The sequence below is a fragment of the Meriones unguiculatus genome, chromosome 17, assembly GCF_030254825.1.
Source record: "Meriones unguiculatus strain TT.TT164.6M chromosome 17, Bangor_MerUng_6.1, whole genome shotgun sequence".
NCBI classification, from domain to species: Eukaryota; Metazoa; Chordata; class Mammalia; order Rodentia; family Muridae; genus Meriones; species Meriones unguiculatus.
The window spans coordinates 11,377,381-11,394,837 of NC_083364.1; the positions used below are offsets into that span (position 1 = coordinate 11,377,381).

General features: G+C 42.5%; 1 protein-coding gene across 1 annotated transcript; it reads right to left on the reverse strand.

The window, feature by feature from the left end:
* Positions 1-13,229: 13,229 nt before the first annotated feature.
* LOC132648578 (sentrin-specific protease 2-like) lies at positions 13,230-13,949 on the reverse strand (the record flags this gene model as incomplete). The annotated part of the gene is made up of 1 exon (XM_060370571.1): positions 13,230-13,949. A coding segment is annotated over one exon (720 nt), but the record flags the coding sequence as incomplete, so codon positions are not given.
* Positions 13,950-17,457: the final 3,508 nt, after the last annotated feature.

Here is a 17,457-nt window from a genome sequence, read left to right on the forward strand (position 1 = left end):
AGATCCAGGCTGGAGAAAAGGCTCGATCAGTAAAGTGCTTGCAAAGAAGAACAAGGTCTAAAGGTCCCAGTTCTGTCCCAGGACACAGTAATCCCAGGGATGGAAAGGCAGAGGCAGGAAGATCCCCAAAGTCCCTTGGTATCTGTCCTGGCTAGTCTTTTGTTAACCTGAGCTAGAGTCATCTCAAAGGAGGGAGCCTCAACTGATCCATAAAATACAGCTGTAGGTCATATTCTTAATTAGTGATTGATGAGGAAGGGCCCAGCCCATCCTGAATGGTGCCATCCCTGGGCTGGTGGTCCTAGTTCTCTAAGAAAGCAGGCTGAGCAAGCCATGAGGAGCAAGCCAGTAAGCAACACCCCTCCATGGCCTCTGCATCAGCTCCTGCCTCCAGGTCCCCGCCCTGCTTGAGTTCCCGTCCTGGTTACCTTCAGTGATATGTAAGTCAAATAAACCTTTTCCTCCCTGACTTTCTTGTTGGTCACAGTGTTTCATTGTAGTAATAGCAGCCCTAACTAAGACAAGTTGATACCAGGATTGTGGGGTGTTGCAGTGAGACTGAGCTGACCGTGATGTTTTGGGAGGATTGCAGAAGGACTTAAAATTTGGATGAAAAAACCATTGAGTGTTGACAGCTTAGTGGGCAGCTGGTGGAGCTTGGAAGATAAGGATGTTGAGAGCGGTGCTGACAACAGAGGCGTGGCTTGTCAAGTTTCAGAGGAAAGCAAAGACTCTGCTGGGCCATTTGTGTGAGGAATCTGTGGTGTCTGTACAGCTGGAGCTGAAGAATCAGCTGTGATTAACAAAAGACCAGCACCGTTGAAGAGGAAGCTTTGTGTGACTGAGACAATCAGTGCTGGTCAGCCTCAGCTGAGTAACTAGCAGTGCTTAGGAGCCCAGCATCATTAATTCAAAGCCTTCTGGAAAGTGTTTTCTCGGGGTCAACACACAGGCGCTGTGTTCCAGAGGTGGCCAAGGCTGTTGGCAACAGAACTTGGTAGTGTATGAGTCACCCAGGTGGTACTGGTTTTGAAGGCATGAAGGAGTGTGGAGATCAGCTGAGACTTGGCTCTGTGAGAAGCCAGGAGAGGCCACTGCTGAAGGTGCAGCCTCAGCAGCAGTTGAAGACCCAGGATTAAAGGGACCATGCAGAGAACCTTTGAGAGGCTATTGGGGAAATCCATCCCAGTTGCAGTAACATAAGAAGACCACCAAGAAGAGCAACAGCAATGGAATGGTGCCTTCTGGAGCTTAGAAGACAAGCTGTGTGTGCTGCAAGGGGTGGGGCTGGAGAAGTGACCCAAGCCCCTTGGAGGAGCCCAGGAGATCATCTGCAAATATTAAACAAGCCCACAAAAGAGAAACATGAACACATGGTACAAATGTGGGGCAAAGCAGCCATTGGTAAGTCAGTGTAAGAGGAAAAGCTTGAACAGTGTAAACTGTGTCCTGTCCTGGTATGGAATATGCTAGATTGTGTATTTCCCTTAACGAAGTCAGTTTCAGGGAGTCTGTTCTTAAGGCAATGTAGGTTTTCTCTACTGTGTTCCTTGCTCTCTTCTGAGTCTTGCTCACTAATTGAACTGTGAGCATCTGAATTATTCTGCAGTCTGTTTCAGGCAATCTAAAGTAGACTTTGCTTATAAAAATAAAAATAAAAATTAGTTACTCTTCAGAGTTCTTCCAACCACCCCCATTTCCCAGTTTCCAAGCCCCTTCCACATGTAACTGTTTGTTACAGTGGCACCTCCCTTCCAGGTGTTCTACCCACCTAGCACAGTTTGCTGAGGCTGCTGTAGTGAACTGCCAATGGAGCGATTGAGAAAGTTACAGCTTCCACCTTCCTCAAGGCGGGAGTGTCTGTGTCTCTGGAAGGCTCTGCATCTCAGCACCTAGGTCACATTGAGACACTCTGCTGTGTAAGACAATAGTCACAGGATCTAGAGATTAGGGTATGACCTGGAGAAGCGGGGCATTATTTAGCCTGACACATTTGGATGTTTTATACAATGGCCCACATTTTCATACTGGTTGTTAGTGTGGCTTTAAGAGCATGGCATAATGGAAATGGACCAAAGAATATCTTTCAAAATAACTGACAAGGGGTTCTCAGAGGTTGTAGGCCTGCATATTAATGTTACCTCATGTAACAAAACAAAGCATCCTGGTTGCCCTTAGGAGACAGGATGAAGTGTCTGTCAGCTTGCAGAGGGGATCATGCCTTCAAGGACATCTGAGCAAATGGGGAGGTGATATCTATCCTCTTGACACACTGAATGCTTTGGTGTACTTGTGGCTTCAGCACAAGACACTTAGTCTCTCCAGTCACGATATTAACTTAATTCTAATAATGATGGTATTTTAGTTTATAATATACATTTTGCTTCAGAATATGATGGGTAGCCAGGGTTCAGTGACATTTGGGGTTCCTCAGTATAAGTAAAATGTCCTGTAATTTTTACAACTACAGCCACTGAAGTCTACCCCGCATACATTATGCTGCCACACATGATCGAGGATTGTCTCGGTCACTGCCTGCAACCGACCATGGAGAGAAACGTCTCAGCTCAGAGTCAAAAGAGAAAAGAATAAAACATACATTTTCCTGACATTCTAAAACAGCTAAGACAGCAGATGTGTCTGGTTTTGTTCTTTGACTACCAGGTTTGTATCTGTGGGAACATGTTTTCGAAGGCACTCTTGATCCCCCAGACGTGACTGCGCAATGGAGGGAGGGACAGTTGATTGTAGGAAGAACACAGTACAGGTACTGTTAGACAACACTGACCTTGCCTGCCGCGTGACGCCTTATGGACCTACTGGAGGGAATATACTCTCATAAGTATGCTCTATATTTTATCATATAGTATGCACAGTATATTTATACTTTTATAAACCTATTTTATATCTTTATGCTTCGGCTTGGGAAGAAAACAGAAATCAATCCTGGGAATGAATAAATAAATAAATAGGTCCTGCTTACACTTTAGTAAACGTTTTCTTATTAAATTAGACATTGCAAGGTAATTTTGGAGTGAAAGCTGGAGACCTGCCTCAGTGGCAGATCAGTTGCCTGGCATGTGCCAGGCCCCGGGTTCAGTCCCCAGTGCAGAGAAGAAAGAAATTAAAAGTCTGTAAATTAATTCTGGGTAGTCTTATGTCTGTTTTGGTTTTAGCTGATGATACGGAAAACTTCATGTTCCACATTTCATACATTTGACTGGTAAATGAACATAATGTTCTATGCCTTAGAGGACGAAAATAAACATTACTTTCATGATTTTCTTTTTGTTCGTAGCTAGGTTAACCTGGAAATACTCATAGTCGAACTGTTACTTATTAGAACATTTCATGTCATATCTACTATGATTTACGTGATTATGTAGGCTCCCTTTTTTTCCAAAATTCAAAACTGTTTCTGTTTTGATTTTTAGATTCTAAAAAACCAGTGCAATGCCAAGACTTTCAAGGATTTTACTTTTATTTAACTTACTTATCACTGTATAATTGTTAATTTTCAAATAGAATTAAGATGATTTTAATTTAAAAAAAAAACATAGTTTTATCATGAAGTTACTGTTTCCAGTTGGCTTTTAATGGAAATAAATATTAGTTGTTTTTACATTAGTTGTTTTACTTCTTTTGTTATTGTTGTTTCAAGACAGTGTTTTTCTGTGTAGCCTTGGCTGCCCTGGACTCGCTTTGTAAGACCAGGCTGGCCTCAAACTCACAACGATCTGCCTGCCTCTGCCTCCTCAGTGCTGGGATTACAGGTGTACATCACCGAACCGGGCTTGTCCCTGTTTGTCTTCAATTAAATATTTTATACAATGTTAGTACATGAGGTCATGAATACATGTTAGATCATGAATACATGATCCAGTCCAACCTGCATTCCCTCCCCTCCAGTTCCTTCTCTGTACAACCCACCACTTCTTGCTTCAACCTTATGTTAACATGTGTGCCGACATACACACCTCAGCAGCCTGCAGCTACCAGCTGGTTTTGAGAACAGGTTTCTCCCAGAAGCTGAGTGATTAGGCTAGGCTGTCTGGACAGTGAGCACCAGGGATCTGCCTCTCTATCACGACATCAGCCTGTTATCTTAGTTCAAGAATTGTCCTTAGGTCCTCATGCTCACGGCACAAGCACTTTGCCAACTCAGGTAGCTCCCGAGCCTATCATTGCTTGACTCTCTCAAAGGAATCATACATGCAGTGTAAACAGGTATTTAGCCTCATTGTTCTAATCTCATTGTAGGTTGTGTATATACTCCTAAGCTTCACACTAGTTAGATTTCACTGCTTGAAAGAGTAAGTGGATCTTAGTGGCAGGAAGCATGTCATAGAATGTGCAACACCTTGGGTGCAATGGCCAGTCCAAAAAAAAAGTGAATGCCTATTGCATGCATAAATTGCTTTCTGTGTTTGTAGTTGAGCAGTGAACATGTCAGTGGACTAACTTTGCAGAGACGTTTCTGGAATTCAACTAGTATATAGAATGGAATATGTGAGACTCTCATTTCTTCACTGAAGGCACAGTCATGCGTGTCACCCTAAGCTTATGATTACTTGGTATTACCACAGTGATAGAAAAGGGATTAAAGCAAAACATCATTAACTACCACCAAGAAAGGCTAAGCCCAGTTTGCCTTTCTGAGGTTTGTATGAAAGATTTTATGTCATCATGGAAGAAACCGTGTTATTTCCTCTTAGAGAACTTTGTAGTCAAGTTCTGTGACAGATTTTTAAAATACCTTATTAAACAATGAAAAGTAGTAGATAATTTATCCAAAATAAATGAAGTCTTATGGAATCGCAAGTTGTAGTCTCAGTCAAGTTACACTGGTGCTAACTTGTGTGAATTCCAAAACTATACTGTTTGCACAGTTATTTCAGACTGAAATGTTTCCTCTGGGCTCTATATGTGGAAGTGCTTACTCTGAAGACATTTTCAGTTGAGGCAAACAGTAGAAAAATATATTGAACATTGTAAGTTCTGATTCTTACACATATGCTAAGTAACCCACAAGAGCAAATTAGAATTCTGTACATGATTATTTTCAGTTAATGTATTTTCAGTAATAACTTTAGATAGTTAGAACCTAGCACTCATTCTGTACATTATACTACTCATACAGAAGCCTTATTTTTATAATGTTAGTGTATAGTAGGAAATTTTCGTGTTTTAAGTGTAGTAGCTAGGGGTTGGAAATACAGCTCAGTTGGTAGAACTCTCACTGAACATGCACACATCTGGCCTTGGTTCCCAGCGCCACATGGACAGGGAGTGGGGCGCACATTCTTATTCCTAGCACACTGAGAGTGAGGGCATCCATAATTCTCTCCCTTAACTAGATGCTCAGGCATCTTTACCCCTTCTCTCTCATGGCCTTCCCTCACCCTGAGCTCTCTAGGAGGTGATCTCCCTACTCCAGGATGTTCTGTGCATTCCATGCTTCTCTTCTCAGACCATGTTCTGTCAGGTGCTGCCTCTCTCTCCTTCATTTTCCTCCCCCACTACATTCTGTTGATCCTCATCCGGAATTTCAGAACAGTTGTCCACACTCACTGTTTTCACTTCCCAACTGCTCATTCCCTTGCACTTTGACTCCCAAAGTTCAGAACACTTCGGCGGCAGTGATTGCTTGAGGCAGCGGATGACAGTGTGAGTTTTGGAGCATGTCTATTCCTTTTATGAAGACTCTTAAAAATATATTGCAAAGAATAAAATACAACATTCTCCCACTTGCAAATCACTCAGACTTAATATATCTCAGCTGTCAGGAATTCTTTATGTTTAACTTTCCTCCTAACAGAATTATTTCCAATAAAAGCCTTTTCTTTGTTTCCTACTCTTTTTATTCTTCACTAAAGAACTGCTATTAGGAATTTAATGTATAATCTCACTCACATTTTTATATTTCTACTGATGGAAGATATATAAGTATTTTTCAATACTTATTTTTATGTACTTTCATATTTACATAAAATTATCCTTTAAGGGCTGATAAGATGAGTTGCCAGGTAAAAGTGGTTGCCCTTAACTCAGACAACCTGAATTCAACCCCAAGGTCTGCATGGTGGAAGGAGAGAACCAACTCCACCAAGTTGTCCTCTGGCTGTCAAAAGCACACCGTGACACACATGCATGCATGGACACATGCATGCACACAAATCCTTTTAATTATGTTCAGAATCTCCTGAAGCTTGATGTTTTCCTTTACATTGTATCTTACTCCCTTGCCTTCAGTGAAGAAATGAGAGTACACTCTCATATACTAGCTGAATTTCTACATCCAAAGCTTTCTATTATTCTGTCCCACTTGCTCAGAAGAACTTGCATTATACAAATTGCACTTCCAACGAGAATATTAATTAAATCTTATTCTAGATTTTATATAAAATGATTGAAATTTCCTTTTGTTCAGTTTTGTTTATCTCTTGCTTGTGGTGTGTTGTTTTCGACTGCTTCATCACTGGCCCGGGTGTGGTTCCAGGGTACTTCTCCATAGACGTGGACAATGTGGTCCTTGTGTTAAATGGAAGAGAAAAAGCAAAGATCTCCCATGCCACCCAGTGATTACTGTATGCACAGAATTTAATGCAAACCCAGAAACTGCAGCATCTGTCTGTTGTCTTGCTTGGAAATGAATACTGTGACAATGACTGGATAATGCAGTTCCTCAAAGGAAATAGAGGCTTTGTAGACCTGCTTTTCATAACATACGACAGCCCTTGGATTAATGGCGCACATGTTTTCCAGTGGCCTTTAGGTGTAGCCACGTAAGTACAAGATAAGAAAGGCATCCCTCGGGTGTTCTGAACAGAACAGGGAAGATGGTGTTTTAAATGGCAGTAAGCTCACTGGTGATGAGGCAGGCCTATCTTTCCTACCATCAAAAAGAGTGGCCTAGAGCATCAGTGGCAATAGTAACTGCTTTGTTGTATTTTACCATCTTCTCAGGAGAACTGAAGAGTACTTGTTTGTTCTAAAAATGGATATAGGATAAAATTTTAACTTAGTAGTGTCCTGAAGAGATGTTTAGCAGAGAATGAACAAAGACAGAGCCATAATTCTAGTGAAAACAAATACTGTTGTGGCAATATTTTTATATACTGTATAGACTTCTCTTGGGTTTGTGATTGGCTGACTTGATGTTAATCTCAACTGTAAAAGCAGAGGTTAATTAAATGATAGTTTAGGGTCCTCAATATATAATCATCCTCCAGTTTAAAAAAAATGGAAAACATTTTTTAAACTTTCTGTGGATAGATTTTTAATAGTAAGAGATAGGCTCTCAGTAGTATATAAACTTTATGAGGTCAGGGGTTTTCTTCCCTGATTTAAAATAGTTCTGTAGAAATGGGCTATAGAGGTGGCTCAGCAGTTAAGAACAATTACTGTTCATATAGGAAACTCAGATTCAGTTCTAAGCACCCACATGCTGTGTCTCATAGCCATTCAAGGCTCTGAATCCCTGTTCTGAACTCTGTGGGTGCTTGGCTACACATGGAGACAAGGAGGCACACAAATATACTAATATACACATTAAAAAAAGGAAATTTTAAAATAATGCTTATACACAGTAGGTACTCAGATATTTGTTGAGGAAATGAATCATTTCACTGATAGAATTAAATCCGACATTCATTATTATGTCACTGGTTACCACCATTTGTAAATTCAGACTGCTTTAGCTGTATAGATGTCACTAGAGAAATTCCAGGGACAGGTATTCCCACCTCTACATGGACAACATTCCAGACGAACAGGTTTAGGCTGGGACCAGCCTTAAAATTTCAAAAACTTTATAAGTACACCCAACCTTCAGAAAAATCTATTTATTGAAAAGAGCCTGCATTTGTAGAAATATTTATACTTTTTTGACATTGTATAACATCACCTATTCACCTAATAGAAGACAGAAGCATATGTTCCCCTTTCTAATTCCCCCATCTAGCGAACCCTACCTGTCTAGTCTCCCTTTCTGCCCACTCCATATCCATACTCACGTAGCTGTGCATAAGTTTAGACTTAAAGAATGCCAGGATCAGCTTCTGCATGTATGTCGCCTATATATTCATTCCATTCTCAAGACTACAGCCACGTCTGCACTAGCCTGCCTGTTCACATACAGCTCTTGATTTTGAGCCCTTGGCAGTGAAACATTCAGTAATCACCCATACGAAAATGCAGCCCTGTAACTCTAGAAGCCCTTCTGTGCTTTTCCTCACAGGGCTTCAGACTTTCTAGAAAATGTCCTGACTTAACTAAAAGACCTAATGCCCACCACTGGATACAGCACAGCTGCATCAGAGTAAGACGAGAGAACTCAACACTCGGGAATTACGGAGTGAATGAATACACCCATTCGAAGATTGATCACCGGATATTTTTAAATATACAGCAATAAAATGTTCAGATCATTTTCAAATGTTCAAAACAAAAAACTTGTTTTAGGCATTCTCATGTAGCACAAGCTGGCCTCAAACTCGGTATTTAGCCCAGGATGATGTTAAACTCCTGATTCTTCCTATGCCTCCCAACTTGTAGATTTAGAGAATTATATACCCAGTTTATGGATAGATGATGATCAATACTAGGTCTGAGTTCTAGCAGCTGGGCTATACCCACACCCCCAAACCTTAAAGAAGTTTTAAGAAATGTGTTTGGTCCAACATTTTCAATGCCTCTCATATTTATCATCTCTATGATGTGTTCACATTTTTGATAACTGACATTAAAAGATTTGCTTCAAAAAAGATGCCATAGGAAAGAAAACCTTACAGGGATTTCTTTGTTGTTTGTTTAATTTCCTAGGTGCCAGCTTCAGGAGACAAATGAAAGTCTTAAGAATTACCAAGATGCTTTGCTTCAGAGTGACCTCACTTTGTGTCCTGTAGGAGTGAACACAGAGTGTTACAGAATATATGAGGCCTGCTCGTTTGGCTCCATTCCTGTGATAGAAGATGTGATGACAGCTGGCCACTGTGGAAACATGTCCAGTCACCACAGTGCTCCTCTGCAGTTACTCAAGGCCATGGGTGCCCCCTTTATCTTCATCAAGGACTGGAAGGAGCTTCCTGCCATTTTAGAAAAGGAGAAGACTGTAACTTTTCAAGAAAAGTTTCAAAGAAGAAAAATGTTACTTCACTGGTACCAACACTTCAAAACAGAACTAAAGTGGAAATTTACTAATATTTTAGAAAGCTCATTTTTTATGAATAATAAAGGTTAATCATACCTAGCTGTAAGTGTGTGTTCATAAGTGTGAATATGTACAGCACTTGATAATGTGGCTCCATCAACTCAGTTTCACAGAAGGGACCAAATGTTCTCCTTTTTGGCTACTGCTGTATACAAGATCAAAGAAATGGTGATATTTTACTGAGGCTGACCTGGCAAGATACTTAAGTGGTTAAAGGTGCTTACTGCCAAGCCTGATGACCTAAGTGCAGTCCCCCAGAAACCACATGGTAGGAGAGAAGTGAGTCTCATGGGCTGTCATGTGACCACCCCACCAGCATGCACACACAAACACATCAAATAGGTGGATAGATAGATTGGTGGATGGATGGATAGGTAGACAGGTGACTCAGGTTCAGTTCTACCAAGATCAAGAATCCAGCATTTACTGACCGTGTTCACTGACTTTAACCCACTTTAGGGGCTGGAGTGCAGGCTCAGTGTTTGAAAGTGCTCACTATTCTTGCATATAGCCTGAGTTCAGTGCCCAGCATGCATGGCACACACTCAGCCATCTGTAAGTATTGCTCAGTAGGTCCTGACATGTTCTTCTGTCTTCCATGCACACAAGTGCATATGACACATAAAATAACTAACTGATACAGTACTATTTAGTAGGGCTGACATCTGATCATATCAGTAGCAGGATATATGCTGATCAATGGCTGCAAAGTTAGATAGTGTAAATGAATTTAATGGCTCTACTATACAACATGGAAATTATTTTAATATAATTGAAAGGTGCCTGAGTGAATGTTACATACTTTCACAAACTGTATCAACTCTGAGGTGATTTGTATGTGAATTAGCAAGTCGTGGCTAGTATACAATGTATATAGTCCCAAAACATTGCACTTGATAACACGTTCTATTTTATGTACCGATATTAGAAATTGCAAACTTTAGGGAAACAGCATTATATGTTAAAACAGTACTTATTGCAGTCAGAAAAAAAAAAACATTAAAAACTTCAGTTTCCATGAGGATTTTGCTCAAGCCAACTAACTGGTCATACTCTCTTCTCAGTATGAAAAGCATTTGTGTCCTTAACATAGTAACAAAATAGGGGGCAGGAACAAGTGGGGAAAGTTTATTTTGGCTCATAGTTTCTGACATCTTCAGGGTACCAAAGCCAGAAAGGAGGCAAGAATGGATGCATCCAGGCTAGCAGAACTGTCAGGCATCAACTGTTTGCATCACGGCTGACCAGGTAGAAGAACGCCAGACTAAAGAGAGGTGTGTAAAAGTCTCACAGGACTTGCTTTGCCAGCCAGTCCCCTTCTAATGGCTCCACAGCCTTTAGAACAGACTCCATGCTGTGAGTAGAGTTCAGGATGGTGAGTGTTCATCCTAGGAAGATGGCAGGGTAGTGTAAGCATGGAAGGTTAGGAGCCAACAGTTGTCAACTTGGCAATACCTGAGGCAACAGGTCATGTTTCTGGAGCTGTTAGCTTACTGCTGCTTGCTTTCTTACAGAAGATGGTTTGATAACACTATCTTAACTGGTGATTGCTGTGTGTCCCATCAGTCCAGCAGCCAATTACCTTGGATCTCAGGCTGAAAAAAGAAAAAAAGAGTGATTTTCAGTGTTTATCTGTAAGGATGTCAAGTCTATCCCTTTTTTCAGAATTGAATTTATGATAAAAGGAGGGAAACAGGCAAAATAGATGCTTTGGGGGAGCTTGAGGGAATTTAAAAGGTGATCTAAAATCTTTTACAATGGGTTCTGCTGAAATCATGCTAAAAGTTCAATAGTACTATTATTCAAGTAAATACCTTTCACAACTTGTCCAGACCAACAGATACAGCTGTGTTCAGTCAACATAAAACCAGATACACTGAACCAGATAGAAGAAAAAGCAGGCAACAGTTCCGTACTTACTGGCACAGGAGATGAATTTCTGAACAGAACACCAATCGCACAGGCACTAGGATAAATGGGACCTCATTTATCTGTATTACAGATAAATTACAGAATAAATTACAGAAACCTTCTGTAATTCAAAGGACACTATCAATTAAAGAAGCACCCTACAGAATGCAAAAAGATTTTTACCAACTCCACATCTGATGGAGGACTAATATCCAAAATATGTAAAGAACTCAAGAAACTAGATAACAAAAAAGCAAATAATCCAATTAAAAATGGAGCAGGGGCTACAGGTTAGTCAAAAGATGGATGTAGGCACTAAACCTCTTCGCAAAGGAACTTATTCTGGTCCCAGTTCAAAATGTGACCAACTGCTTGAGCTCCAGCTACCAACTAGGTCTTCCTATATATATCAACTATATCCTTGAATTGTGGAATACAGAATGAACTCTCTCCTTGCTTTGTCAAAACATTTTTTCATAGTAAACAAGAAAAGGAACTAATACGGAAAATCGGTACTGGGAGTTGGGCTGTTTTTACAATACCATGACCATGTGATTCTTAATTCTTTGGAAGTGAGTTGCAGAAGAAATGTGGAAGATTGGAGAACTTCAGGCAACAAAGCCCTTAAGTGCTGTAATCAGGACTTGATGTAGGATGCTTGAATGACAGGAATGCTGATGGGTTATCCCCTAGCTATCTGCTCCCTAGGTTGTGTCAGAAAATCTTGAATGGATCATAAAAGCAGCAGTGGGAGCATAATCTTATAAAACATGTTCTGGACATTTCTGGATTTATAAAGACTTCATAATATCATTACAAATTATACAATGAACAGAAAAGATTAAACTATTACATGTAAAACTGATTATTATGAAACTGGAACTATTGAGGCTAAATACTAAATCACAGTGAGGATGTGAAGGGGAATAATACTCTTAATGAGTAACAAATTAATTTCAGTTTAATCTGTACCAAAAATGATAAAGTAGCTTTAAGTTGAGTACCCTTTTTCGAATAAAGAGTTTGGTACAGCAATTAAAACAAGGCTGAGACTTATATTCAAAGATACCTGTGTTGAAAATGTACGTTTGGAAATACTTCACTCAACTTCCAAAAACACAGATCTCCTTACTTTCAGAAAACAAGGTGTTTTTATTTGTTTATCTATTTATTAAAATTTTAACAAAGAAGAGACTTCATTCAGATGCTAGCACCAGATACCCACGGTGTGAAGACTGTGCCTGAGAGTGCTCTCAAGATGCAGTCCCAACTTACATTAGTCATGTGTTCATAAAGGTTCTCAGGCTGTGTCCATCCTGGCTTTGTGCACCTAGAGGCAGGAACACTGGCAGACTTCCTGCCTGCATGTCCTCAGACACCTCCATCTAGGTGCTGTCAAGGGCAAGCAAGCTTGTTCACAGGAGGGACCACACACTGTCTGTATCCTCCATGAACAAGACCAGGCAATCATAGAACAACGCCTAGCATTCTGAGACCTCCTCTGTCCTTGCACAAGTAGGACTTACAGGCTAGACACACTTTTTCTTTGATAGTTCTCTTAAGCACAGCAACTTTAAACATAATGTGCACCATCACTTCCATCCCCCACTTAAGTTGTATCCTGAGTCAAGTTCTTCACCCTGTGGTGCATATCTGTGAAAGGAACAGGCCAGCTTTACAGGTTTCTTTATGAATTCTATAACCCATATTAATTAAACTAACTTCTCCCGGTAGTTTTTCAGAAAGCAGAAGGACGGGGACAAAAGGAGAAGTCGTCCACTGCCAGTTAGCTAAAACTTGTGAACAAGAACAGCAAAATTCAATCCAGCGTCGACCTCAGTCACAGATAAATCTTGACAGCTGCGTGCTTGTGAGCATGCGCTGTGCAGTCCGGATAGTTTCTAACTTTCGGTGGGCACACGTGTCTTCTGTTGTTGTTGTTGTTCTGTCCCGACAGGGTTTCTCTGTGCAGCCGCGGCTGTCCTGGCCACAGTCTTTACACTCAGAACTTGTTCAAGGCTCTTCCACGCCCAGTACCTGCAGTCCTTAGCCTCACCTGGGAAAGAGCTAGGAGCAGCTGCCTCGCAGTGGCCGCAAGGGGGCGCTGCTACAGTAAGCGCTTGTGCAGGATCTCCCACACCATCTTCTTCCTGAACAGAGGCATGTGCTGCTGGGAGAAGGTGATGGGCTGGCCCCTGGAAATGTAATCTGCATATTTACAGGCGAACACACCGCAGTCGCCCCCGTTCAGCTGCTGAGGAATCTCCTCTGCCGACATGCTGTGTTGCTTCCACTCCACAGGGCTCAGGTCGCTGTTCCTTCTCGCTTTGCTCTCCTCCCGCAGATAGCAGAAAAGCAGCTCAAGGATGTCGGGTCTCTTCTGTCCCGTGGAGTCCATGTAGACAATACTCTTCTTTCTTAAGTCTGTGACCGCCAGGCTCCAGTGCATGCCCAGGTGAACTGGGACCAGGAGAAGTTCCTTGGCAAAGATGTTTACTGCCCGGGTCCATCTTCTGACTGACCTGTAGCCACCAGACTTTAACTTGGTGTAAAAGAAGGTATTAAATGCGTGAAGTGCCGGGTAGCCTTGACTTTGATTTCTTTCCATGAGAAGATTCATGTAAAAATTGATGACTTTGTCATTGAGCCACTGGGTGTTCCTTAGGGTCCACAGGTCTCCTCGAGTCATTTGCAGTTTGAAGGCACAGCTCAAGATCTCATCTTTTGACCCAGGGCCTAGCGCACTGCTGATTTCTTTCTCCATGTCCACTGTGACAGCAGGACCACGGTCCAGCCCTCTGCCCTTCTCTTGGTCTTCAAGAGCCTTTTTCTTGACCTCAGGTGTTGACACTTTGCTGCTGGGCATGCCATTGCTGACACTGTCTGTGCAGATTTGAGGTGTTTCCGATTCATGATTCTGCCCTTCAGCACAACCTTTGAGAGTCTTGGAGGTGTCCATGGTGCTTGTGTGAGTGCTGTGAGGGCCAGAGCTCACGGGGACGTCAGGTTGGAGGAGTTCCAACAGCCCTGGGCACTTTTCATTGTGGTGTTTCTCAACTTCTTCCTCCCTGTTGCTGTGGGGGGGCTTGAGACCCTGGCCTCCACCCACAGACTCCTCAGTCACAGCCTCTTCTGGGGGGCCTTTGGCACACTCTGGGGCCATTAGCTGTAACGGACCCTTTTCCTGGGGTGACCATATTCGGCTCTTGTCAGGCTCTTCATCCCCAAGCTCTGTTTCATGCTGTTCCTGTTTCAGCTTCTTCCACGACTGGACTGGCTCTTCTGAGCACACATCATCCTCTTCCTCTTCTTGGCGTTTCCTCTTCTGGCCTTTCTCTGGCTGTTCAGGGTTTATCGTTTTACCCTGCTTGCAAGGCTGCCTTATAGAGGGACTACTTGTATTGTCTTTGCTCAGCTGTTGGCTGCCGGCCATGACACAGCTTTCCGATGTCCAAGTCAAAGTGCAGGTCAGCTGGGCGTTCTGTGGGAGTTCTTGGGTTGTCCTCTTGATGGCTGAAGGCACCTTAGTCTACTGGGAGATGTCTTATCCACACAAGATAAGGTGGTTCACGGTCAGAAACCGCAGGGGAAGAACACAGGTTTCCTTTGGCGCTGGGGTCAGTTAGGCCACCAAGACAGAAGGAGGTCGCAGTGTCAAAGGACACTTCTCACATAGCTGATCTTCTCTAATCTTGTCTTTCGGGTGGCATTTCCTCAGTCCCCCTATAGAAAGGTCTGTGGAGTTCCCACTCTGCGTTTTGTTTTTCCCTACTGAGGGAGAAGGATCGCTCTAGGGTACAAGGAGCCTCTGTAGAACCTGAAATTGTGGAAATCACAATGATTGTCAGAGTCTTTCAGCCAAAGACAGCAGTCAACACACGTTAGAAGCAAGACTACTGTGTGCCTCCCTCCACTGTCACCAAGGATCTGGAAGGCCAGTTTCCACAAAAAACTGTGGTTTATGATGTGGTTTTATGCACCAGGGCAACATTCATTGGTGAATGGAGGCCCTGCCCACCATTGCCCAGGTCTAGGGTCTTAAAGCTTGTTTTCATTCCTGGAATTCCTGTTGGAACTCCTGCTGGCTGAAGCAAACCCAAGATCAGTAAGAACTCAGAGGAGCAGAAGTTCAGCACATATCATGAATAAATAAATGTAAAAACCCCCAAGTGCTGGTATTAAAAGCGGCAGCACCACTGCTTGGCTGGACAGATCTTTTCAGGATGACTCAGCAGAGATGGCTCCGTGGTGAAGAGTGATGCTTTTCTAGAAGACCACACATTGATTTCCAACCCTGTCTTTGTAGCTTACAATCACCTGTAACTCCAGTGCCAGGGGAGCTGACACTCTCTTCTGGCTTTAAGCAGGAAACGCACACACACACACACACACACATACACACACTGCTCTTAAATATGTGAGAGTAAAACACTCATACACATTAAAAATAAATCTTAAAAAAATAAAAGCTAGGATTTGTACTAAGCCTATTTCTCTTTTTCCCCCCAGAAAAACAGTGTACCGGAGAACTAAGTAAAAATCATTGCTAAAATGTACAAAACAAAATTAGAAAAAAATGTAATAAATGAAAAGATAGTTATCCTTTCTAAAAGCTTTTAGAAATAGTTTGAGAAGCTTCTATGTCCTTAAACCTTGAAAGACAGAGACCAAACCATGTGTTTAAACCTGCTTGTAGCTGCTTTTCTCACACCCAAAACTCTAGACACATAACCATATCTCCATAAAACTCATATAACATGTGATTGATCAGTGGCGAAGCTTTGTAGATTATATATGATTTGATCGTTGCCAAACAGAACGGAGGACCAAGGAGATGGCTCAGCCCGGTTAGCTGCTCCCTGGCAACTCTGACCAGTTCAGGGCAATTCCTGAGTCACTCAAAATAAAAGACAGAACCCAGTCACCCGAATTATTCTCCGACCTCCACGTGTGCTGCGGCAAGCCAACAGTTGCCGCACCCCCAATGCAAATAAATAATGAACTGCAATAAACCCTGCCAGGTGAGCAAAGAGAGTGGCATTTTATCCTAGTGGATCACGGTGGAATGGCCATGCCTCTCACCCTGCAAATTCAGGCAACGGCCACAAGAGGGCAGAGAGAAACCACAGAGAAGAGCGCGCCTCTCAGCTCTTTCCTGCCTTCCTCTCTGACCCAAAGGAGCTTCTCAGAGCAGAGAACTGCAGGGGCAGAACCAAAGCATCTGGACAACTGGGCTCCCCTTGATTACAAGGCTGGCAGGTTTAGTCAGGGATCTCGAGAGTAACAGAACACACACACACACACACACACAATAGATAGATAGATAGATAGATAGATAGATAGATAGATAGATAGATAGATAGACAGACAGACAGATCGATGAGTTTAGATAGATGACTTACAGGCTGAAGTCCATCTAGTCCAGAGATGGCTGCCTATGAATGGAAGGTCCAAAAGTCCAGTAGTTTTTCAGTCCATGAGTGTGGATGTCTCAGCTGGTCTTCAGTAAAGGCTAGAATTCTACACAAGTAGACCGCAAGGACAGTGAAGGAATGGACTTCTTCTCAGTGAGGCAGTAACAGGCAAATAGCAAAAACTCCCTAGTTCCAGCGCCTTTTATAGAGGCTTCTAGTGGAAGGTGTTGCCTGGATTAGAGGCTCGGCTTCCCTCTTCAAAGATGCGGATTAAAATTAAGCAAGGAATCCCTCACAGGTGTGCCTTTTCATTTTGGGGTTTTACATAATACCAGATAACTGGAATCCAGTTCTCAGTCAAGAATGGCCGTCACAGCCGCCTTTCCAAACCCCACTTCATGTTCTGGACACAGTTTGACATTTTTGACATTTAACCTTGTATTCTTTCTTTCTGTAGATTCTGGTGTGTGTTTGTCTGTGTTCACGTGTGTACGTGTGTGCATATGTGTGTGTGTGCCTGTGTGCAGGCTCTCTCAAAGAAGTCAGCATGTGTGGGTTGAGTTGTGGGGCAGCAGAGCTGGGTTGGAGTGGAGTGGAGCTCAGTTGGTGGAACGCATGGTCCAGCAAATAAGAACCCTGGGTTTGCTTCCCAGACCACACACAAATGCATGTGATGGGGCACGCCTCTTCTCCTAGCGCTCTGGAAGCAGAGGCAGGAGAACCACAAGTTCAAGGTCATCTTAAGCAGTATAGGGCTTTCACAGTCTGCCTTGGATACAAAGAGCCCTGAATGATAAAATATAGGATATAGGAAGGGAGGTTGTAGATCAGCAATTAATGAGCGTATGCCGTGCATAAACAAAGGCCACGGTTTAATCCCTACCACCTTCAAGATCCCCGAAGTTTGTTCACTCTACGAAG